Source organism: Cryptomeria japonica, chromosome 5, assembly GCF_030272615.1.
Source record: "Cryptomeria japonica chromosome 5, Sugi_1.0, whole genome shotgun sequence".
Classification (NCBI taxonomy): Eukaryota; Viridiplantae; Streptophyta; class Pinopsida; order Cupressales; family Cupressaceae; genus Cryptomeria; species Cryptomeria japonica.
Genome location: NC_081409.1, coordinates 744,982,787 through 745,008,992, shown reverse-complemented (window position 1 = coordinate 745,008,992; position 26,206 = coordinate 744,982,787). Strand labels below are relative to the sequence as shown.

The window sequence follows — 26,206 nt, the reverse complement described above, 5'->3', positions numbered from 1 at the left end:
GATGATCTTCAACTGCGCGAGAACCCTATTCTGAATTTCTTCGACTTCTTCCCAATTCTCGGACAAATCCTAAATTCTAACCAACAAAGAAGAGGTAGCCTCAGTTGATACCAGATTTTCAACAAGTGTATCTGCACGCTCTAAGGTCTCAGAAGTCCATTCCTTGGCTTCTCTACAAGTAGCCTTCATATCATCATAGTCCCTCATGTATTCATGTGGAAGAGGTGCAGGAGGAGCAACTAGTATTTCCTGATTGGGTGGCTTCGTCAAGTGTATTACATATTTCTTCCACTGCTCGTTCTCTTCTTCCAATCTCTTCCTTTTCTCTACTTCTTTGTTCAGCCTTTCCTTCAATGTACTGCAAGTATCATCAAACTCCTGAACTTTCTGGAGTTCGGTACTCTTTCCAAGGTTTATAGTGGTGATCTCATAATCTTCTGGAGCAATATTATCCTGAGTTTTACCTTCTTTGGGTACAGCTATTTGTACTGATCTGAATCCTGCACTATCTCTTTGAATTAAAGAGAACTTCTTAGCTAGTTTGGGCGGTCTTATCTCAATTGATTTATTCACCATAGCCAGGAATGTTGTTGTGTTCTCTTCTGAATGAGCTTCCTCAGGAGCCTTAGGCTTTATTCTGTCTCTCAACCAATCTAGAATGGTTGATTGCTCCATGCCACTCATCAAATTTATCTTCAGTTTCCTTGGGTGCAATAACAATGCCATCAAGGAATTCTCTCAAAGGCTCAGGTTCTTGAACTTCTACAATCCTGACAGAATTTGGCTCTTAAGTTGGTTCTTCCATTATCTCTTCAACTAAAGGAGAAGGAACTCTTCATTATCTCCCATATTAGTATACATCTCTTGTTCATTAGTTGTGGTTCTGACTAGAGCAGCGGATGCAGCACTTAAGGTCGAATGACCTTCATCTGATTTATACCTTCTGCTTGCATCTCCAACTATTTTATTTCCTTTACCCCTTAGTATTTTCGGTGGATTCTTTCCTTTTCCTGGACCTGACACTTGACGAAACACCATGGTTTGAAGACATTGATTCATTAGTTCCCATGAGATCATATGTGAGATCAACAACTTTTGATCTATAAGACCCTTTGTCTTCTCCATTGCCCACCATTTTGAATACTCAATCACTGGTCTCATGAGGTCACTCAAATCAGACCTCTCAGAATCTTACCAATCAACCAAGGTAAAGGGCTCATTTCTCAATTTATCAAAGTGAGGCTGCTCAAATTTAGGATCATCCTCAAGCTGATCTCCTACTCGAAATACTTATGATACTCTAATCAAATTCAGGGGAAGTCTAGACCACAATCTCCTTCTGATTTCAAAGCTATCATCTCCATTAGCCCAATAGTCTTCAAGATCAAGTCTATGCTCGAACATCTCCCCATCAACCTTTTTCATCCGGTGAAAAGGGTCAAAATGCCTTCTGGCCTTATACTGAAAGAATGGGTACCAAGAAAGCTCCTTTTCAACACTAGTGGCAGCTTGTGCTGATGAACATGTCTCCAGTCCATTTTCAACATGGAGGGGAAAAGACGCTCCTGTCTTTTGCTTCCCTCTCTGAACAATCATAAAACTTTCAAGCTGCTTGATAACTTCAAGCAGCACTACTCTATTGGTGGGATAAATGCATAACTTGTAAGCAGGTCCGAAGAATCCTTGAATTCTTAGATAAGTAAATCTAGGGTATTGGATGTACCAATGCCCAAATCTGCTGACCAAATCTTTAGACTCCTGAGAGAGCCTCTGATGAAGACCACCTTGGAGCATCCTGGTAATGTGCATCAAGAATGCATCGTTGACTCTCTTAAAGTGAAGTTTTTCCTCCAAGTGCAGCTGTAGGTAGCAATCATAAACAACAAATTGATTCTCCTTATTCCCCACTTCTCCTCTATAGGCAAGTCCTCTATATCTGTAAGTTCAAGCAAGAGAGTACACCAAATAAGAAGTCATATAAAATATCTTGTTCTCTTCCAAGTTCTTCAGTTGGTTATCAAGATTATTACTTATAATCTTTGCCCAATCAATCATCTTTACTTCGATAGTTATTTCATTGATGAAGTAATACACCCAAGGCTCAAATGGCGTGCCTTATAGACTACCCATGACTTTGTCAACAAAACTATCATCTCTCCAATATCCTCCTTGAAGTAGGCTCTCACAAGATACTTGGGTAACTTAGAAGCACCCTTCCTTGGCTTATCCAACCACGAATGGTTGATATTGGCCTCATATTCTTCAACATTATCCTGATACAGCTGTGTTGCTTCCTCCTTGGTCATGTAAACAAGGTTATGATATTCAGGGATGCGGAAAGCTTCCCTAATAGAAACCTCACTAATGTTTGCCAAGACTCTCCCGTCAGTTGCTATGATCTCTCGGTTTATAGGATTGTAATGTTTAGAGCATTCCACCACCAACTCAGTACACTGCATCGCTGGAAGGAAGCCAGCAGCTTGTACAATTCCATTTCTCATCATCTTTCTGGCAGTTGTTGTAGGCATTACGTACTTACTTGCAGGAATTCTCTAATCTTGTTTGAAGTATTGCTGCAAATCATCATTGTTCCTAGCCATACAGACCTGTTCTTATCACCTAAGTTGAAGGGAGTAAAGAGTGAAGTTTTACCAAGCCCTACCATTGGGCAGGCAAGTTATACTAGCTTATGAAGAGGGTGTGTGAAGTGAGGAAGGGGTCCACTCCCTTTTAAGGGGTCGCACCTGTTGGTGTTGGAAATAAGCCACACCCGGACCGACGATGGACTGGTCCAAGAAGGGCCAGTAGCTCAGTGGTAGAGCACTCCAGCAACGTATGGAAGATCCTAATTTTGAGTCCTAGCTGGTCCATGTCTCAACATGGTATCAGAGCCAGGTCCAGGCTAGGAGCCCCAAGCACACAAGAAGTGTGGCTTAAGGGGGGGTGTTGGTGTTGGAAATAAGCCACACCCGGACCGACGATGGACTAGTCCAAGAGGGGCCAGTAGCTCAATGGTAGAGCACTCCAGCAGCGTATGGAAGGTCCTAGGTTCGAGTCCTGGCTGGTCCATGTCTCAACAGCACCATATTGGCAAGTCGTACATGAAATAAACATTTGAATATAAGTGACATTTACATATGGACATTTACGTCCTTACACTTTTAAGTTGTATACCATGCATATAGTTTCAAGACATTCGAGAAGGGTATCGGATCTTTAAAAGTTACAATGCAAATTCTAGTTTTGGAGGATCTTATAACTTTTTAAGACAGTCACATTTCAGTAATCGGTAGTTTTCAGTGTGCTATTATTGTGTGTTGAGTTCTATTATGATACTTAGACAGCAGCAACAAAGTGCCCTCAAAATTGCAATTTGTCTTGCTTCATCTACCAAAGGTATATTTCATGTTCAGCATTTGAATACTTGTTTATCTATGTAACTTGGTCACCTCTAGGTTGCTGTAGCAGTTTTTATTAATGATCAGCACTTTATATCATAACAAACAGTAATCAATCTTTCTATATTATGTTTGTAATGCATTTGATCTAACAATTTAATACCACCTTAGATGGTAGCATCGACAATGGTCTCAACTTCACATATTGCTAATATCCCACTCACCACTAAATAAGTGAAAGTGGTCGTAACTCTTGCAATTGCATTCACCACTAAATAAGTGAAATGTAATGCCCCCAATTTGAAATAGAATTTAATGGTGAATATTAATAATAAAATTTAAATTTAAAAGAATAAAATTAGAATTAAAATGAAAATATAAAAGAATATAATTAAAAATTTAATTAAGTTAATGAATGGACAAAGGGCATGAAATGATAAGTTGTGACTCTCCCAAATATGAGGTATAAAAGGGAGAAGAGAGCCTCATTTGAGAGGGGATAATTTGGGGGAATCAAAAGTGCAGAACTAACTTAAAAAAGAAGTGCAGATTTGATTGTGAAAGGTTGTGTCCCTTTCAAAGGGCGAAAATAATGAAGAGTTGCACTCTTTCAAAGAGTGCTAATGGTGAAAGGGTGTGTCTCTTGCAAAAGGGCATACATGATGAAAATGTGTGACCTCTCCCTCGCATTGAGAGATATAAAGGAAACAAATCAAAGCATCCAGTAACATCACCATCGATCAGCTCATATCAGAACTGTTATTAAGTTACAGGCAGTAACATCTTTGTTCTTGGTGGTATGCATAGGAATGCGCTTAATATGTATGCTTAACACGAAACCTTATAATGTTCATATTGTCATATCCTCCCACCCAACATCCTGGTTAGAGGAGTTTTGAATATATTCATGTTTTACTATGAGCAACCGATAATGATTGCAATAAGGGCATCGCTGTCTTAAGGAAGAACAATCACATCGAAGAATGATTAGTTAAATTAGTGATAGGATCCTTAAACAAACAACCAATAATGATTGACACGACTAAGCAATAACAATAGAGGGAAAGGCAGCAACCTTTCAAAGGGGTCGCTACCACTAAAGTCATGACCAAGGGTTGGTGGCCTTCCACCACGAATGGAGGGGAATAAATAGCCTCCAAGCAATTGAAGGAAAAGAATGGAAAACCAATCTGCAGGAATAAGAATCGAAGAAGGAAATCGAGTAAGAGAGGAAGGTTGCCAGCAAGGATTAACAGCGAATAGGATCATGTTGATGTGTTTTTTATGCACATGCGAACACAGAATAAAATACCAAGGTATCTTATCCTCTCTTGAACAAAGTCTCTCATATGCTATGCTTTGCGATCAAATGAGACAACTCCAAGGTTACGTAATGTCAGGTCTTGACGTGTGGATAAGTTCAGTGGTTTGATGTGATAATGTTGGAATCACAGGGGGACTTACATTGTACATGAATGCTCAGTCTTATCATGGATTAGGATGGGTGTACCGATAACTTAGGATTTAACAATGAGACTCTTGACTTAATTCTAACAAGACTTTTCTAAAAAAAGGCAAAAGGGAATAGGGTTCAGGAATTCTTTTCTAAGCCTAGGAATGTAGGAAATGATGAACAAATTCAATGGAATCAAACTAGGCAAGGTCTCACCATCAAGTCGAATAGATTTTGACACAAGCTTAGTGCAATCATCTAAGGTGTATTTCATAGATTTTCAAATTACTACCATCAAACATTGAGACCATCCAATTTGTTGCATAACAACGGACATATAAAAATCGAAGTTAAGCTTGCATACATTTCTAGTTGACCATGCACAGTGCACTTACAATCAGCAAGAGGCTAGTGGTATGGATTGATAGATTCCACACAAATATACTCAACAATTCTTTCATTCAATCTAACAAACATTGAAAGCAAATTCTAATCTAACTTGGAGGAATTGAGAACCTTAAATGCAAGACAACACTTGAAAAACAAAATCACCATCAAGTCGAACAATGATTTATATTCAAAAAGTTGCAGCATATAGCAACAATTCTACAAAATCTCTCTCTTACAAATGAGAGGCAATGGGGTTTATTTAAAGCCTCAGAAGAAATGAATGGCTCGGATTGATTCAAAATCAACGGCCAAGATTACAAGATAAAACCCTAATTAGGGTTTGTTACAACCACCATTACATTGGCCAATAAGAAACGAGGGTAAGTAAGATAAATAATATTTGATGTAGCGCCATGTGTCACCCATTCCCTCCTTGAATGAATGTTGACTTGGCACCCTTTGATTGAACGGATGGTGACTGAGATGCCAGCTCAGCTTGCCTTATAGACTTAATCAATTTGCCTTGTACATTCTTCTTCTTCATAATGTTTGGAATCCCTTATGATACTTTGCACTCCATTCTTATGTTAAGGAATCCCATGAACTGTTTCCTCATGTTTGGAAAATTTTCCCAATCTTGGAATCCTAAAATATTTCCTTCCTTGGTGCACTTGGATACTAAAAACTCTTGATGCAGTTCCGGATTTCATAATGTGAAATCCTTTGTGCTCATGTCTTGAACTTGCTTTCCTTCATTTGTTCATCATCAAGGTGAAGTCCTCTTCATGATTGATCTAGTCCTCATCTTCACCTTCTATAATCTCTGTCCGGAAATCCTCATCCAATCTTTTAAGTGTTGATCTTCCCTTCATTGTAACAATCCTACAAAACAAATAAACATTGAATCAAACACGAGTATGATAAACCAAATTTCAACCTTGGTGGGAAATCCATCCGCATATGGACGGATCACTTCTCAAAACCATCCGCATTATCCTTGTCCATTTCTTCACTTGGTGGAAATTTGATGCCTATCTGAATAACTTCCTTCCTTTGTAATTCCGCCCTTCAGTGGAAATCCGACCACCATCCGGACTCATTGTCCTTGAAAACTTTGTCCGATTGGATCATCCTTTAATGGAATGGAAATCCAAACCTCATAGGGACTTTGTTCCCGACATTTGTCCCAACATGTGATAGGTAATCTTAGAAAATTGTAACACCAATTCTGGAAAATATGAAGGTCCGGATTGAAATCTGGAAAATTCTCCTCAAGAAAACCTGATTTTCAGACTTAATTCAAGTCTGATCACAACAAATAAGCCTGAAGACACCCCTGTAAACTTAGAAAATGTATGATTTGGTGCCCGAAAATGAATGTCCAGGTCTGAAAATATCACTTGGAGGTCTGAAAATACTCAAAAAGTGACTAATTTTTTATATCAAAGATGTAATAAAAGTCTGATTTTCTAAGGACTGAGTCTGAATACGCCCTCCAATGTCTGAAAATACTCAAAAAATGGTGTATTGAAGTCTGATTTCTAATTCTTAAGTCTAAATCCACCCTCTGAAAGTCTGAAAATGGCTCCAAAAAGTCTAAAGGCACTCTGAAAATGATCAAAATCAGTGGTTGGAAGTGGTCACAGCCATGTCACATGCTTGCACTTGAATTATTTTGCCCCTCAAAACTCAGAAATGGTCACATCTAGGCACAACTATGTGGCTGGAAAAGAAGTTTCAGTCTGAAGACAACCTGGCATACTCAGAAAAATATCAAAATTGGTGCTCGGAAGTATACCACAATTCTGAAAATGCTTGGAAAAGGGTGTGGAAAAGTCTGATTTTTAGTTCTTAAAGTCTGAAGACACCCTTCCAAGGTCCAACAATGGCTGCCCAATGTCTGAAGACAACCTGCAACTTCAATAGATCAGTCATTTAAACTTGTCGCAGTCATAGGAAACACCTATATTTGATGGATTTCACCTTCCCAAAGTGAAGTTTGTCAAATTTCGGCACAAACAAAGGACTGGTAAAAATATCTAAGTTTGAAGACAAATCTGAAAGTGAAGTTTCAGACTTAGATCAGCAATGGAGTGCTCAGAAAATGCTCCCAAATAAGGACAATGCACAAGTGAAATTTCCCAAGTGTAGAGGTGGTTGGAAATGAAGAATAAGTTTGAAGACAACCTGAAAATGGAGCTTCAGACTTTACACCAGCAATGGTGTACTCAGAAAATGCCTCCAAACCACTCTAAAATGACTTCCAAACAATATCGCCCAAGTGTGATGATGGCTGGGAGTGAAAAGTCAAATCTGGAAATGAAGGTTCCAGCCAACAATGGTGTCTGAATCACTTCCAGAAATGGCATCAAACTCTGATCTGAGTGTAATGGCAGCCTCCCAGCAACAATGGACCTTAAGAGAATCACAAAAATCACCCAAAATGAAGGGCAATCTGCCTCACAAACATAATCGCAGCCCCTCCAATCATGGCGCCATCTCCCAAAATCGCTATATGTGGCTTAATCAGCCATTAAACATGTTGTAGCTCCTCTCCAATCATGGTGCCCAAGTCTGATTGAGCAAACTCTTCCTTCAAATCTGCAACTTCAACTTCAACTTCAACTCCAACAATGGTGTCAACTTGACACTTGGGCAAAAATCGCCTAGCTGGGACCTCCAATCTGCCCTCAATCAGCCACCTAACTGTCACATCAACAACTTATAATGTTATTTTAATGTTAAGCAAGCATACTTAAACACATTTTCACCTTGAAACTTCACCACACAAGCAATGTGGGATAAAACTTTGCCTTTATAGCCTACCTAGGAAAATTGATTTGCATTAGAAAAATAATTAATTATTAAATGATCATTACAAATCATTAAATAATTCTTTTTAACTTTTTAAATAATCGTCAACACTTGGCAAAAACAATTAATTTTGGGTCAATTTATTTAAAATATTTTAAAATTTAGATCAAAATTGACCCTTGGGGGGAAAATTGCCCCATGTTGGGATAAAAATCCCAATGAAAACTTATTAAAAATCATTAAAAACGTCTTTGGGGCAAAATCGACCCCTGTCTGGACAGTTATCCAAACTTAAAAATCTTCAATTTGCACTTGGTGGAAATTCGCACCAAGTCTAAAATCACTATCCGCACTAAAATCCACAAAAAGCCATCATGAAAAGCTCTGGTGAAAAATCGATTGTCATCAGGTATCTATTGTGACGTTTTCACACATCGCCCCATTGCAAATGGGGACCCATGTTTTTTGCTTGTTTTGTTCGTTTTCGCTTTGCTTTTTCTAGGGTTTTGTTAGTTGGTTAGTTGTCTGGATTTAGGGCCAAGCCTTAGGGTTTTAAATTTTGCCTTTTCAAGCCAAAATCCAGTTGTTTTTTGAGAGCTTTTGAGCTTCCTTTTCTGGAATGCAAATTTTGAATGCAATGATTTCGCCAAAATGGTCTAATTTTCAATTGGAATGTTTATGCAGAGCTTAAATTTGTCTAAGTGTTGACCGTCAATGTGAATTTCTGTCCGATTGAATATTTTGACCAAATTTTGACTTTTTTTGAATTTTGATCCTGGGTATTGGAATTGATTTGTTTTCGCCTCGTGAAGTGTTAAAATGTGAAAAATCTTGTTATTTTGGCCTGTAGGAGCAAAATCGCTCCTGTCCCTCAGTGAAGGACGGGAGCTCTTTTTCAAATATCTCATCATTCTTGCAGAGTCCAGACAAATTTTACGTTTGAAGTGATGGGGAACGACGAGATCTTTCCATTGAATATAAATTGAAGATTTTCATGAGCACAGAAATGCCTCCAGGAGGAAAATCGCTCCTGTCCCTTAGTGAAGGACCGGAGCTACAATTCAAATTTCGTCTTGTCCTTGCAAGATTTCAAGAGCTTAATGATTTGAGGACGTCCAAGGGAGGATGCTTTGCCAAATGAATATAATTTGAGATGCAAAAACGAAGGAGAATGACCTATATTGACTAAATCGCTCCTGTCCCTCTCCAAAGGACCAGGGCGAAGTACCTTGTAGCTCTCATCCCTCTCCCAGGGACCAAAGCGATTTCCTTCATTTTGCAAAATCCAGACAAAGGTCAAGGCAAGTTTACGTTCAAAAACAAAGGAGAACATGAGATAAATGCATTGAATATAAATTGAAGATTTTTGGGACGTCCATACTAGTGTTAAATGCCTAGTTCGCTCCTGTCCCTCAGGAAGGGACCAGAGCGATTTTTGATATAATTGCTTTTCTTGCAAAGTTACAAATCATGTCAAGGCATGGACGAATAGAGTGAAGAAGGACGAGTCCGTTGAATATAAACTTGGAACCTGGCAAAGTGAGATAGTGGCCACAAGGGAAGGATCGCTCCTGTCCCTCTCCAAGGGACCAGGGCGATGATGATGATAATACTCTCTATGCAAGTTCAAGGTCGTTCCTCCAAGGTTCAAGGCCGATCCAAGTCAAGACGAAGGGTGGCGAAGACATTTTAGAGCATTTCCATCAAGCGCAAGGTTGTAAAGGTCATCACATGGAAGGAATGTGCACTCTAAGACCCAGATCGCTCCTGTCCCTCTCCAAGGGACCAGAGCGATATTTCCATTAAGGCATCGATTTCAAAGGACAAGGACGTCATTTCACGTAATGGAGATAATTGCAAGTTAGTAAAAACAAGAACAAGCTCGCAATGATGAACTTCGCTCCTGTCCCTCAGGAAGGGACCAGGGCGATGTTGGATATATTGGCCATTTTATGCAAGATTTACGTAAGATCAAGGGTTCGCAACGTCTTGGAGGGTCCATGGTATGACAACAAGATGATAAACAAGAGTTTTGAACGTGAAATGATCATCATTTTGAGCATGGAGACTAGATCGCTCCTGTCCCTCTCCAAGGGACCAGGGCGATTTGCTTTGGACTCCTTGTTTTGCTTCAAGATCAAGCTAAGTCAAGACGTCCTAAGATAGCATATGGTCCAAGGCATCGTTTGAAGATAATTCGCAAGGGTTTTGAACGTCCAAACATCGCCAAATAATGTAAAAGCCTCACATCGCTCCTGTCCTTTGGACAAGGACCAAGGCGATACTATCAAAACACTCACGTTCCTTCAAAGATCAAGGCGAAGCGAGGTTAGGAAGTGCGAAGGACGACGTTTGAAGGACATTGCAAAGGAGATCGAAGTTTGAAAGTTGCCAAGGTCAAGGAGAAACGTGGATCGCTCCTGTCCCTCTCCAAGGGACAAGGGCGATGGTCCCTTTAATACGTCCAAACACATAATGAAGACAAATGGAATAAGCGCGAAAGGAATGAGCATAGGTGTTGTTCGCCCTACAATGGAAGTTCGAAGGTCAAAGATACAAGATGAACGTGAAGACATGGAGATCGCTCCTGTCCCTCTCCAAGGGACAAGGGCGATGTTAGGCAAAACACATGATATTCTTTGAAAATCACGTTAAGACAAGGACGCACAAGGTTTTAAATGGCATTTGGAAGATGATACAAGGAAAGGATCGTACCAAAATGGAGAATTTCAAGCAAAAAACTTAGATCGCTCCTGTCCCTCAGGAAGGGACCAGGGCGATATTACATCCAAAGGCACTCATTCACACATGCAAGTCAATCTAACTCAAAGGACCCAGCTAAAATGGCGATTTGGACGTAAGGATGAAGACCTTGGACATAAAAATTGCAAGAATCATGACCAAATTGATGGATCGCTCCTGTCCCTCAGTCAGGGACCAGGGCGATGAGGTACGTATCTTCTCACTTTTTCATTTTGGCGCTTAAAACACATTTTTTAAATTTATTTAAATGCTAGAAAAAAAATCGATATTTAATTAAAAGCATTTAAATAGCGCATGGTATGTATTTATTAATTATTTTTTGCCTTTGTAAAAAATCGAAATTTATTAATTTAAAATAAAGGCATTTAATAATTAATTATTAATTTAATAAAAATCAAAAGGGAGCGCTTGGGTTTATTTTGTCAAGGTCGGTCTTTATTATTTATTTAAAAATCGTTTTAATTGCTATATTTTGCAAAAAGTCGGCCTAAGGTCAATATGAAGGTGAGCGCCTATAAAGGAAGGTGTTTATTTCATTTTCACATCATCATTTATCATCTCTCATATGCAACTTGGAGAAGGCAAAAGAGGAGCGAATTTCATACAAAGGAAGGGCGAAATTATCATTCAAGAAGAGGAGCGAATTCAATCAAAGGTGGTGCGAAACTACTATCCAAAGGAGAGGCGAACTTGAAGTTTCCATTTGAGCGAAGTTGCCTAGGACGTCAAAGACATATCAAAGATGGCGAAATTGCTAACTTGAAGAGGAAATCACGTCAAAGACATATCAAAGATGGCGAAATTGCTAACTTGAAGAGGAAATCACGTCCAAGACTTGGAGGGTGGCGAAATTGATATGAGGAACGTTCTTTTGAAGATCACATCAAGACCATCTTATTTCAAATTTTGCCTAGGCAAATTCCTCATTTTGCATTCTAGAGTTAGCTCTCTAGTGAGGTATGGCGATATGGATTTATTGTTTTGATTTTGATTGTTGATCGTCATAGCTTAGATTTTGAAATTTTGAAATTTTGAATTCCTAGCTCAAGAGTCGTTTTTAGGAAATGATTAATAAAGGACTTATCATTAAGTTTCCTAAAATTTGCTCTCTATCTATTCATTGCAAAATCATGTTACTAATTTTGAAATGTTGTGTAGGCGTCAAATGGAGGTCTCTTCAAGGAAAATCAAGCCGGATCAAGGACGGTCTTCGCCAGGACGATCAAGCCAAGACAAGGGCGACCTCTTCCAATCCAGCGTTCCAAGGCGAGGTACATCATCCTGCACACCAAGGACAAAAGGAGTTAGAACAAGAGTTAATTAAAGATAGCCTCTCAACGACATCAAATTGAATATCTAGCAAGCTTCAAGTGTCAGATGAGGTGGCATCCCAGTCATCACTCCTCCAGTCAGTGAAGTCCACCTCAGCATGTCCAGATTCAATGTACTTAACTCATGGAAGGTGGCACAAACTTCGATGTACCTACCCCGGCTATCCATTGGTCGATTTTTCTAGAAGGGACATGTGTCTAAGCAATACAATTTTATCATTGGTCAAGCATTAAATGTTATGTAATGGTTGTAACAAACCCTAATTAGGGTTTTCATTGTAAAATCTTGGCCATTAATCTTGAATTGATCTAAGCCATCAAATTGTATTGTGGGCACTATATAAGCCCAGGCATTTCATTTTGTAAAGGTGAATTTTAGATGATTAGAGAGAGTTGTAAATAGTTGGAAGAGTTAGAATATAGTTGATAGAATAGCAATTAGAGTAGAATAGGAGGACAAGGCAAGAAATTGTTGCCATTGATTGTAAACAAACTCCATTTTCATTGAAGTAATGGTGAAATATGTCGTTTTCTTGCAATTTGCATGGTTTCTTGTTGAAGTCTTCAATCTTAGATGGTAGATAATTAGATGAATGGAGGAAGTGTGATTGATTGATGGTGGAATTCGTACATCCATACTACTAGCAGTTTGTTGATTGCAGACTTGCCTTGCGTAGTCAACTGGAATCATTCAGCTTAAGCTCAATTTCAATTTGTCGCCTCTTCATTGATATGCATCAACTTGGATGGTATCTATGCCTGCGGTGATGATTTGAACATCATAAAGCTCCCTTAGAAGATCGCACTAGTCTTGTGTAGATGTTCCATTGATGTCAAAACAAGATCTAGTTAGAGTTTTGTCAAAAATCAAATCATTTGCTCCTACATTCTTAGTATTAGGATTAGATCCTCTCTTCGCCCTTATCCTTTTTCCATTTTTTTCAAATCTAAGTTAGTAAGAGCCTGTGTCCAGCAAAGCAGATCGGAAGTTCAATGTAAGTCCCCTTGTGATTCCAGCAAATCGCATCATACCACTGGAGCTTGTCCACACGTAGAGACCCTACATCAAAGAACCTTGGAGTCTACCTAACTGATCCTTTATGTGAATCTTCAGCAGTTAGAGACTATTTTCTCAAGAGAGGATAAGATGCCTTTAGGTATTTTATTCTGTGTATGATTGTGTACAAAATACACGTCAACAGTATCCTCACTTAAGTCATCCGCAACTTCATCCACACTCCTTGGGGCAAATTCGATGGTAGTCAGGGAAATTCCCAACACTTAGACAAAATCTAATCATCCTGGTGGGAAATCGCCCCTAGTCTGGATTTTGAATGGGGGAAATATAGGGTATGTTTGGATTCCAAGGGAAATCCATGTCCAGTCTGGATTTTGAATGGGGAAAATCATGTGTAGTCAGGCATATGAGGGGAAAAACACCTCTAGTCTGGAATATTGACCTTTTGACATTCATAACACGTATTTACGCTCAAATGTCAAGGCAAAATTGAAACTCAACACTTAGCAAGAATAAATCAAAACCCTAAGGCAACCCCTAGACTTAGGCAAAACTCAGGATCACTCTAATATTTGACATTTTAAACACATGATCCCGTTCAAAATTCAAAAACCCTCTCATAAGCAAAGGCAAACACCAAGAAATCAGGCAAAACTTCTACTCTAAACAGTGAAAAGTGGGGGTCCACATTTGCAATGGGACGATGTGTGAAGACGTCACAACAGAACAGCAACAGGTATGTGAGGATTCTGATTTAGCATTGCAGCATAACAGCTGATACATTCCTATCTTAAAGTCATTTATATTGTTGAAACTAAATTGCCACATACGATCTTAATTAAGATAGATTTCATTAACACGATATAAGGATGGATAATACCACCAAAATCTATTTATAATCTGGAATAATACTGTATTTCAATGTAGTGCTGATAATATAAGGGACAACGTAACAATTATAATGAAATGATGGCATATTCACTTACATAATATAATGGAACTTGTGATAACAATATTAAGTATAAACAGTTATAGTAACTGTATATCAGTGATGGACTGAATTGGACATTAAATATAATTTCATTGGAATATCATAAACAAGATTGCTCATTGTATATAAGGGAACCTCTCTTAGGTATGCCACTCCATAGTGGATGCTTAAAACCTGCCACATGGAGCCAAGAGGGGTGCAGCATCTGCTCTTGGGCTTTAGAGAGGAGGTGGCTGTGATAAGGGGAACGGTGATAATACACCTCACTGGGTACACCACCCCATCTGGATGGCAAGAGGCCACATGGGGCCAAGAGGGATGTAGCATCCGCTCTTGGGCCTAGGGTTGAGGGTTTCTTGGGCACCCTATCAAACCAACCTATCCTAGTTCACTAAGGCTGGAATAACAAAGAATGAGAAACTCATCTATAATCTGATTTTATGATAATTAACTCATTTGAAGGCTTTCAGCAGGTAACTGTATCACTCATCCTAATCTCTTTAATATATGTTTCAGTTTCTGAGTATTACTTCATAAGTGTTCTCTAATTTTGTGTATGCGGGGAATCAGTGTACTAAAGGTACTTCCATAAACTTGATTACCTATTTAGATTTGGTGAATTTAAGTTAATTTAGAGTGTAACTAATTACGGGACATTACATGAAAAGTGATTGTGATTGTTGTTATTGCACTCACCGCTAAATAAGTGGAAGTAGCTATGGTCATTGTAATTGTAGTCACCATGGAATAAGTGGAAGTTATTGTATTATGTAATTCCATACTCTGCAAAATAATTGAGAAGTTCATGTGTTCATTGTAACTGCACACTTCACTGAACAAGCATTTAAGTGTTTTCCTTTCAATTCTTGCATAATACACTCCACTGGAGAAGTGAAGTTTGGCTATCTATGCCACCTTGTGCGCTTCAATTGATTAGAATACACATTTGCTGCTTCTAGATAGATTGTGTGGTTCTATACACAGTATACTCTCACCTTGCCCATCTCAGGAGCTGGATGATCAAAAAGTGACAAGGCCATTGCATTGCAACTTAATTTCAGTTGAATGATTTAAAAAAAAAAAATTGGGGTGATTATTACATGAGCATATATCCATCATGTCTCAAAGCTTGTGTTCATTTTCAAGTTCAGCAAGGAAAATATTCAGAATAAAGTTCATTGGTGGACAAAAGTCAATTTCAAAAAACATGATTAAGTTCAAAATATATAAAATAATAAACATTTCTAGACCTTGCTAAAATGTTTAAATATATGGAATATATTATAAAACTATCAAAAAATAAAACGATACAAAAATAAATGAAATAGAAAGTAAACATAATAGGTAAAAATAAAATAGAATAAAAAACTAAAACCCAATAAAAAATTTACTAATAACAAAATGTCATGAAAACCAACTATTAATAAATTTTAATTACAATAAAAATCCAAACTAAAGCATAATCTTATTGATGTGATAGAAATGGCAAAACCTAAACCTAGATGAAATAAAGTGGCTAAAGAAACATCACAACTACCAAATGATGTTCATGATCAATGGCCTTAAGCTTCAACAGGAAAAAGGGCTAAAAATTTAGCAGCAAAAACCATGCTGAAATCTGTGGCACAGTCAAATCAGGCCCAAGGATACACTAGCAAACACAAAAGAATTTGCCTCTTCGTTGGCACAACCCTACAGACCCAAAGTAAGTTGAGACACACCCACAGAATACATACGTGACAACAGTAAGCAAATAAAGAGACAAAAGCAATGAATCTCAATGCAAAAGGGCAAAGAAATCACAACATTAACTATAATCTAAAACAAAACAAAAGAAACTCTAATGGAAACTATGGTGGACATGAATGTTCCACATTTTTCAATAAAAATCAAAACCCTGGAGCACATTGTAGCATTTCATTATGAAAATCATTATTATACAAATTTTTCAGGCAGCTTTAAACCAGAATTTTTTTTAAATTAAGTTAGCTGAGTGTTGAATTTTTACAAAGAAATTCGGTGAACTTTGTAACAGCCTACCACAAAATATTCAACCAACCATACAATGAGATTCTATCATTGAAATATTACAAGCTGTAACAAGGCATTCCAAAATGAGATGAGTCATACAAAATCCAATGTCTATATTAATAAAGTGTTATGAGGTCATCCGTAGTAGTAATAGTGCTATGAGCTCATTGTTCTAGGATTTCAACCATCTCATTCATTTTCTTATACAAATGCACGTATGAATAGGAAAATGAAGAATACTACTACTAATTCTTACCAGGATAGAGAAGCCTAAAACAAAAATATAACTAATGTTCAATTTGATCGACCACGTGAATGATATTCAAGAAAGATGAAACATAGCATCTAAAGTCCCCTTATGAGTGACTAACATAAATTCCATCAGAATTCTAAACATAAGTTTTTAGGATTCTCCAACAGTATGGAAAAACTAAAACACAAGTTTCATTGTAACTCTAAACAGGAGCTTTTCTTCTTCCAGTTCAAGAATATCCACAAGGTACTGGGAGAAAGCATTTTTCTATCATAGCAAATATTTTCAGACAGCCAGAATGTTGTACTTTCCCAATCTATTACCCCACTACCGATTGAAAAACCACACTAATAAATGATACATACAGAAATAAGATTATGCAAACCACAAACTGCTAATTTTTAGGAAAGATATCCAAACAGAAGAATATACAAACATTTGAAGTGTGAATTTTTTACCAAATGCAACACTCCAGCAATCTCGGTTCGTATCCCTGGTTTCAGGTTCAAATAGAGCTACCTGTCATAAGTTATACATACATGATTGACAAAATAAAAAGAATTAGATAAATTGGATTGCAATATGTCAGAAAAACATGAATTACAGTAAGAAAACTAAATAAAAAAATATAAAGGAACTTATACTCTCAATGCTTCAATAAAGTACAAAGCTATAAAATCACCCAAAATCTTTAAAGCTACATTTCTTTTACTGAAAGATACAAAATAAACAAGTTCTGTTAAAATTAGTCTCAGTCGCAACTCTAAACAAAATCGTATCTGATTAAAAGCACCCAGAAATTCGATTTTATGTTACTTGCAATTTATTGGGATTTAATTAAGTTAGTATTAAACTAACATATTAGTTTATTAAATGTAATGTTTGGTTTAAAGTAATTACCGCCGGTGTAGAAGGATCGTGGCTCCACACAGGGGTCACGACCCTATGTGGAACCACGTGGTTCCACATAGGATCGCGACCCCCCTGTGGAGGCACGATCCAATGAAGACATAAGATATATATCCGCCTCCCATTATGGAATAAGACAATAAGCACGATACATGCGGTGAAAGGGAGAATACATATAATTGGTTGGTCTTCGTATCTATGGAGGCAAACTGATAAGACATTAAAATCAGTTTTATATTTCTTCATATCAAACAATAACAGTATAAATTCATTGTCTCAGAATTCTGATTGTTCTGAAAGTCATCACAGTCTATTTACATTTACATGGTATCAGAGCCTATCTACTTAAGATCCGAATAGACTAAAAGCGAAGTTTACTTATCAAGTCGAGAAGCAAGAACTATCAATGATTACCTGTTGTGACCATTTCACACATCGCCCCATCGCAAATGGGGACCCCCTCTTTTTGCTCGTTTTTCGCTCGCTTTTGCTTTCGTTTTTAGGGTTTTGTTAGTCGGTTAGTCGTCTGGATTTAGGGTCAAGCCTTAGGGTTTTAATTTTTGTCTTTTCAGGCCAAAATCCAGTCGTTTTTGAGAGCTTTTGAGCTTCCTTTTCTAGGATGCAAATTTTGAATGCAATGAATTCGCCAAAATGGTCTAATTTTCAATTGGAATGTTAATGCAGAGCTTGAATTTGTCTAAGTGTTGACAGTCAATGTGAATTTTTGTCCGATTGAATATTTTGATCAAATTTTGACCTTTTTTGATTTTGATCCTGGGCATTGGGATTGATTTGTTCCCACCTCGTGAAGTGTTAAAATGTGAAAAATCATGTTATTTTGGCCTGTAGGAGCAAAATCGCTCCTGTCCCTCAGTGAAGGACGGGAGCTCATTTTCAAATATCTCATCATCCCTGCAGAGTCCAGACAAATTTCAAGTTGGAAGCGATGGAGAACGGCGATATCTTTCCATTGAATATAAATTGAAGATTTTCATGAGCACAGAAATGCCTCCAGGAGGAAAATCGCTCCTGTCCCTCAGTGAAGGACCGGAGCTACAATTCAAATTTCGCCTTGTCCTTGCAAGATTTTGAAAACTTAACAATTTGAAAGGGTCCGAAGGAAGATGCTTTGCCAAATGAATATAATTTGAGATGCAAAAACGAAGGAGAATGACCTATATTGACTAAATCGCTCTTGTCCCTCTCCAAGGGACCAGGGCGAGGTACCTTGTAGCTCTCGTCCCTCTCCAAGGGACCAGAGCGATTTCCTTCATTATGCAAAATCCAGACAAAGGTCAAGGCAAGTTTACGTTCAAAAACAAGGGAAAACATGAGATAAATGCGTTGAATATAAATTGAAGATTTTTGGGACGTCCATAACAGTGTTACATGCCTAGCTCGCTCCTGTCCCTCAGGAAGGGACCAGAGCGATTTTTGATATAATTGCTTTCCTTGCAAAGTTACAGACGATGTCAAGGCATGGACGAATAGAGTGAAGAAGGACGAGTCCGTTGAATATAAACTTGGAACCTGGCAAAGTGAGATAGTGGCCACAAGGGAAGGATCGCTCCTGTCCCACTCCAAGGGACCGGGGCGATACAATGGTGATGATACTTCCTACGCAAGTTCAAGGTCGTTCCTCCAAAGTTCAAGGTCGACACAAGTCAAGACAAGGTGGCGAGGGACATTTCAAGGCGTCTTCATCGTGCGCAAACACTCAAAGGACGTTAAAATGAAGAGATTGACACCCTATAGCCTAGTTCGCTCCTGTCCCTCAGGAAGGGACAAGGGCGATGTTGAATGCATTGGTCATTTCATGCAAAATTTACGTAAGGACAAGATGTTGCAATGTTTTAGAGGGTCCATGGTATGATAAAAGGATGATATACAAGGGTTTTGAACGTAAAATGATCATCATTTTGAGCATGGAGACTATATCGCTCCTGTCCCTCTCCAAGGGACCAGGGCGATTTGCTTTGGATTCCTCGTTTTGCTTCAAATTTAAACTAAGTCAAGACGTCATAAGATAGCATATGGTCCAAGGCATCGTTTGAAGATAATTCGCAAGAGTGTTGAACGTCCAAACATTGCCAATCAAGGTAAAAGCTCACATCGCTCCTGTCCTTTGGGCAAGGACCAGGGCAATATCATCAAAAGCACGCATATTCTTTCAAAAACGAGGCAAGGCGAGGTTAAGCAAGGTAAGGGACATCGTTTGGAAGACATCACAACGAAGATTGAAGTTTAAACTTGCCAAGGTTAAGGAGAAAACGTGGATCGCTCCTGTCCCTCTCCAAGGGACAAGGGCGATGATCCCTTTAATGCATCCAAACACATAATGAAGACAAATGGAATAAGCGCAAAAGACACGAACAAAGGATGTTATTCGCCAATAATGAAAGATCGAGGAACAAAGATGAATATTGAACGAGGAAATTAGAAGATCGCTCCTGTCCTTTGGACAAGGACCAAGGCGATGAGCATTAAAGAGGCCCTTAAGCACACATGCAAGATGATCAAATTCGAAGAACCTATCATGATGATCAATATTGAACGTGGAGATGAAGGAGTTAGACGTAAAAAATGCAAAAATCCAGACCAAATAATGGATCGCTCCTGTCCCTCTCCAAGGGACCAGGGCGATGAGGTACGTCCCCTTTGTTTTCATAGTTTTGGCGCCAAGTAAGCAATTCGAATTTTCCTCAAATGCTAAATCAATTTAAAATTTGAATATCCATTTTATTTAGCATTTAATATGGCGTTATCTTTTATTAATTATTTTTTGCCTTTATTTAAAATCGAAATTAACATTTAAAAAACGCAAGGCATTAGTAATTAATTAATTAATTAATATAAAATCGATTTGGAGCGCCCAATTAAGCAAGTCGGCCTTGTTATTTTATTGCAAATCATTTAAAAAATGGTTTTATTAAGCAAGTCGGCCTAAGGGGTGAAAGGATGAGCGCGCTATATATGAAGGGTGAAAGATTTCATTTTCACATAATCATTTTTACCTTTCTTCATGCGAATTAAGAGGAGGCGAATATAGTGCGAAGTGTGTTCAAAGGTGTTGCGATTTCAAACCAAAGGTGGCGCTAATATCATCTTGTGTGGAGTGCGAATTACGTTGAAGACCAAGGGTGGCGCTTAGTTATCCAGGGTGGTGCGAATTTGAAGACCACATCAAATGCGAACTTGAGGATACATTAAGACGAATTTGCTAAAGACTTGGAGGATTTGTTTGAGCAATTTGTCAAAGGCAAATTTGAAGATCATTTAAGACCACGTCTAAGGCGATACTTGAAGATCACGTTCACTCCAGAGGTGGCAAAGTCAATTTTGAGGAGACCACATTGAAGACTATTTTATACCTCAAATTTTGCCTAGGCGAATTTTGTTTTTGCATTCTAGAGTTAGCTCTCTATTGAGGTATGGCGATTTATTATTATTGCTTTATTCATTCATCGTCATATTCCAAATTTTGAATTTTTGATTTTTGAATTTCTCTTAGCTCAATCGTTGTTTTTAGGAAATGATAACTCTAGAGACTTATCATGAGGTTTCCTAAAAACTTTGTCTCTCTTATTCACCGTTATTTATTGCAAAATCTATTTCTTATAATGAAATGTTGTGTAGGTATGGCGACCCCAAAGGCGGGAGCATCCACCAGCCGCTCGGCTCTCATGAAAGAAGATCAGAAGATCGAAGAGGTGGAGACCAAGATCGTGTCAAAGTGGAGCAACATTGGAGATACCAACTTGGGGAACTTTAGCACGAAGAAGTTTCGAGAGGTCCCTTACATCGGCAAGCCATCACCTGTCGCCCGGAGAATTATAGAGAGTGGCATCATCAAGGCGGCCGGTTTTCCTCCAGCTATTCAGTGCCACGAGTTGATGATCGAGTGTGCCCGTCACTACAATCCACAGTCCAGGACAATTGTGTCCAATGAGGGAAACACTTTGGCGTACCTTTCAGAGGAAGCTATAAGTGAAGCCTTCCATCTTCCAGAGCACAGGGACATGATATACAAGAGCATTGAAGGAGCCAGATCAGTGTACGATGATGATCCAGATGCTTGCCTAAGCATAATCAACAAGAACTGGCTACTCAAGAGTCGTCCCCGTCTGAGCAAAGTACCGAACACACCGCACCGGATTGATTTCCAGGAGGAATACAGAGATTTGATTGCCATGCTCAACAGAGTTACAGGAGCACCTCATGCTTTCTATTTTGAGAAGTGGATGTTTTACTTCATCCAGGTGATTGTTCAAGGAAAGGGTACGATACATTGGGCTAGAATAATTAGCCATTGCTTAGACATACAGTTGAGAAGACTCAGGGCTACTAAGTCCTTCCACATGAGTTCATACGTCATCTATGCCTTAATCAGGGGCGTTGAGTACGCAGGACTACCCCACAGAGGAGTGATTGGAAGAGGACCCGACGAGGTCAGAGCTTGTGAATCCTATACCTACTTGCATCATCCACCAAGGAAGAACTACAAGTTAGTCAATGATACTTTCACGATGAACATCACAAGGACGTTGCAAGGAGGGATTCACAACAGATTATCTCAGGACGCCCAGGAGTTCATCAAGAGGTACGGTGCTTGGTTCATTCAGTTTCCCAAGTTCACTTACATTAGAGTGCATGGATGTCCTTTACCTCCATACATGTTGCCGAGGTACCCGACAGACAGAATTGTGTTACTTGAAGTAACAAGGCAGTTGGCAGTGTATGTGAAGGCATTCAGACACAGACATCAGAATGGAGTTCAGGTACCTATTATTTTGGGTAATTCAGTTGAGGTATGTCCTAATGTCTTAGCCATGGATGACGCAGAGAAGGAGTTAGCCTTGTATTCTTTTTCATCTTTTGCTTGGAGAGAGAGCTTTGATCCACATGGACATTTAGAGGAGACGGTCGGTAGAAGATTTAAGCATGAGCACCAAATTGAAGATTTTATGATGAACCTCTTAGATGATCTCGAAGTAAAACGAAAGATACATTCTAGATTGCCTTTGGATTTCATCAGGAAATGCAGGATTTACAGAGTGGCCGACCAAGCTCAGGACAATGGCAGGCACATCCAGTCTTCATATGATAGAGAAAGCAAAACAATAAGTTTGAATTGGAATGAGCCCGAGGCCGTGGATTTAGATGATTTGATGGCACCAGTCTTGTCTTGTACTCGCAGATGGGTAGACGTTCAGCATCAGAAGTTGAGGGAACAAGGCATAGCTATGTCTTTTACTTTGGAAGAGAAACCAGCCCAAGGTGGAGCAAGTGTTAGTGAAGGCAATCCTAATCCTAGGAATTCAGGTGAAGGTAACCTTCGATGTGCCAGTGAGGGCAATCTCCATTCGAGAGGTTCGAAGAGAAAGGAAAGATCGGAAAAGAAAGAGTCTTCCAAGAAAAAGCAAGGTGCCAACAAAGATCAAGCACCAGGTACTTCTTCCAGACCAGAGAATAGAACAGTTCGAGTGGAAGAGTCCATGGAGTCGATGGTACAGAATGACAGACAGGAAGAAGGACAGGCACAGCATGTTTCGTCAGATGGATCTCTCCAAGACTATGATTTAGAAGAAGATAATGAAGTAACATCTCCTCCCAGACAAGAAGAAATAGTACATAAAGAAATTCAAGTTCAAGAGACAAGATCGAATATCCCAGATTGGTTGAAGGAAAGATTGACTAGGGTGATCATAATTGAGGACGAGGACAGTGCAATTGATTTAGAGAGCCTTGTTGGACGTTCACATATGACAACAGAGAAGAAGAAGGCTACAAAGATGTCCAAGATGATTCGAGATGAGACTGGATCTAGAAAACTGCAGATAGCTACACCGGCAGCAGACAAATATGAGGGTGAGATCCTAGCAGAAGACTATCATATACAGACTATTGAGTTAGGACCATCCACAGCAGAGCAGACTTTAGATGATGCCACCGACACATTTGAGGCATTGAAGGACAAGCTTAGAGAAGAAGTAGAAAAGAATAGAAAGCTTGAGAGAGAGGTCGGTGCATGGAGGACTTATTTCAGTCACATCAATGAACCTTTGGGACGTCAGGATCCAGTTAGATCACCAGTGCAAGCATTGCCCCTTCAATCGATCAATGAAGCAGAAAGATTCAGGAACCTGGTCCAGCGTACATGTAGTTGGATGGATAGATCTCATACAATGGCCATAGAGTTTGTTACAAGGATGTCGAAGATCATTCATCAGGCTATCCAAGTTCTTGAGATTATTCACAGATTGATGGCAATAGTAGCTGCATTTGCCCATACCAAGGACGTTGTCATCCCTGTCTTGAAGGTAATAAGACACACATCCAGAAGAATTTTAACGCGGGAGAGGATCTTAGAAGGTGATTCTCACAGTTTGTTTCAGTGGTCAACCTTACTTCATATAAAGAGTGTTCTCTTCGAGGACATCAGTGTTAGATGTGGTCAAGTTGAGGAGGTGATCAATCCGATCCAGGACAGAGTATTTGAGGTACTTCGTACCATTCTTGGCAGAAGGATCGAGGTCGAGACAGATGTGGATATCCAGGAATTTGAGGATAGAATCAAGATCATCTTTCGCAAGGATGCAGATGTTACAGATGAACAGTATGATCAGATGTATGCCACCATGCTCCTGATTGATAGAACAAAGGAACTTGAACCTACTTGGGACGCAGCTCTTCTAGATGCATTCGATCAGGTCATCCACTTAGAGGAGAGTATCAAGAATCTTCCCGAGATTCCAATCACAGAAATCGAAGGAATCGTGACAAAATTCATTGCATATGCTAAGAAAGAGAATTGGAAAGGGAATAAGATTCTAGATGAAAGGTTGTTACAGATGACATGACATCTTATTTCTCATTGGTTGATACCTCCTAGATTTTTGTGCCGAATTTAATATTTGGCTATGTATTTAATATTGTTCAGTAAAAAGGAGGTCATTTGTAACAAACCCTAATTAGGGTTTAGGTGTCATGATCTTGTCCGTTGATTTACTTTCAATCTGGACCTTTCATTGTAACTGGGGATGCTATTTATACCCCCATTTTTCATTTCATTTGATAATAGTTAATAGTCGAATAGTCAGATAAGAGTGAAATAGAGAGATTAAAGTTAGAAGTAATTCTTATTTTGTAGCAAGATTGAGTCTTGAAGAGAGAAATTCAAGCAATTGTTGTATATGATGACTTGGAAATCAATAAAATATTGAAGTTATGGTGTTTTGTTGCAAATTTCTTAAGTTATCTTCATGGTTGTTGGATGTACTTGAATCACGCTCAATCAAAGTAGTTTGTTAATTTGAAAGACTAAGTGTGAGATTTGATATTTGGTAAGATTCGCAATCCAAACCACTAGCTTCTTGCTGATTGTAGGAAAGCCTTGCGTGGTCGACTGGAGAACATTTTGAGTCTTTAACCTTCAAGCATTGTCGTATCTAGGATATGTACCTTCGTAGTAGTGTCCTTGGTCTTTGATGCATTGAACATCATTATTACCTTAGAAGATCGCACTAATTTCAATTGAGTTGTTATCTTATGGCAAATTGAAGTTGGTTGAATCTTGCCAAATCTCATTCATGCTAAGTCGTTCGTAGGGTTAGGCTAGATTAGACCTCTTAAACCCTATCTTTTGCTTTTTTTGAAAGTTCCTTTAGTTTAGTAAAATCTTCGAGCTTTGAATACGTAAGACCCCTTGGAGGAAACAGCAAATCACATCATACCACTAAAAAGCTTGTCCACACGTGGAGACCCCACTAAAAGAACCTTGGAGTCCATCTAACTGATCCTTTTTGCAGATCTTCAGCAGTTAGAGACTATTTTCTCAAGAGAGGATAAGATGCCTAATGGTATTTTATTCTGTGTATGATTGTGTATAAAATACACGTCAACATTACCCTAGACGGATTACCTGAATCCTGGGAATCATTCAAACAAGGCATAAATGCAAGGGATAAATTCACAGAATTTGATCGACTAAGGGATGACTGTCTCCTTGAAGAATCAAGGCAAATGAAAGGGGGAAATCACAAAACTAAAGATGAGGACCTCCACATTCTGAATACCAACTCCCGTAAGAAAGGCAAGAAGAGAAACTTCAAGAAGAGAAAATCCCATCATGGGAAAAGCTTTCATAAGAAAGACATGTCAAAAATCCAATGTCATAGATGTGATCAGTATGGACATATGTCATTTAATTGTCCTGACAAAGTAAAACAGCAGGCATCATTCGCCAAAGTAGAGAGGAACACAGAACTTGAATCTAAGAAGTTTGTATTATATTCAGCACTATCAAGTCAAGCTTCAAACAAGTCTAACACTTGGGTGATAGACAGTGGATCGTCAAGACATGTCACCAGATTCAGAGAATTACTAGACTCAATGGAAGAGGGATCAAATGAAGAGGTAACAATAGGGGATGACTCTGCACATCCTGTAAAAGGTGTCGGGACATGTACAATCAGACTGAAGTCTGGAATCTCAAACCAACTCACCAGGGTACTATTTGTACCAGGCATCAAAAGGAACTTAGTCTCTATCTCTGCACTTGAGGATGACGGATATAGAGTCTCATTCATAGAAGGAAAGGTAATGGCATGGCCAAAAACATCCACCTTCAAAAGAGCACAAGTGATTGGTTACAGAAAAGGACACCTATATGAATTGTGTAATGAGCCAAATCAAACCTTACTTCATGAAGTCATAGATCAAGCGGAAATTTGACATAGAAGACTAGGGCACTTACATTTTCGTGCTCTACCCTCTATGGAGAAATTAGTCACAAGACTACCTAAACTAAAGCCAATTCATTCAGATGTTTGTAAAGGATGTGCACTAGGGAAAAA

General features: G+C 38.8%; 1 protein-coding gene across 5 annotated transcripts in view; it reads right to left on the bottom strand.

Annotated features, from left to right (window-relative positions):
• LOC131064127 (dynein axonemal assembly factor 10) overlaps positions 1-26,206 on the bottom strand; it is a 159,930-nt gene that overhangs the window by 24,421 nt on the left and 109,303 nt on the right. For all 5 annotated transcript variants that reach the window (XM_057998161.2, XM_059221717.1, XM_057998160.2 and 2 more), the window contains one exon: positions 16,901-16,961. In XM_057998161.2, coding sequence (XP_057854144.2) covers positions 16,901-16,961 — 61 coding nt within the window. The remainder of the gene's footprint in view (positions 1-16,900; positions 16,962-26,206) is intronic.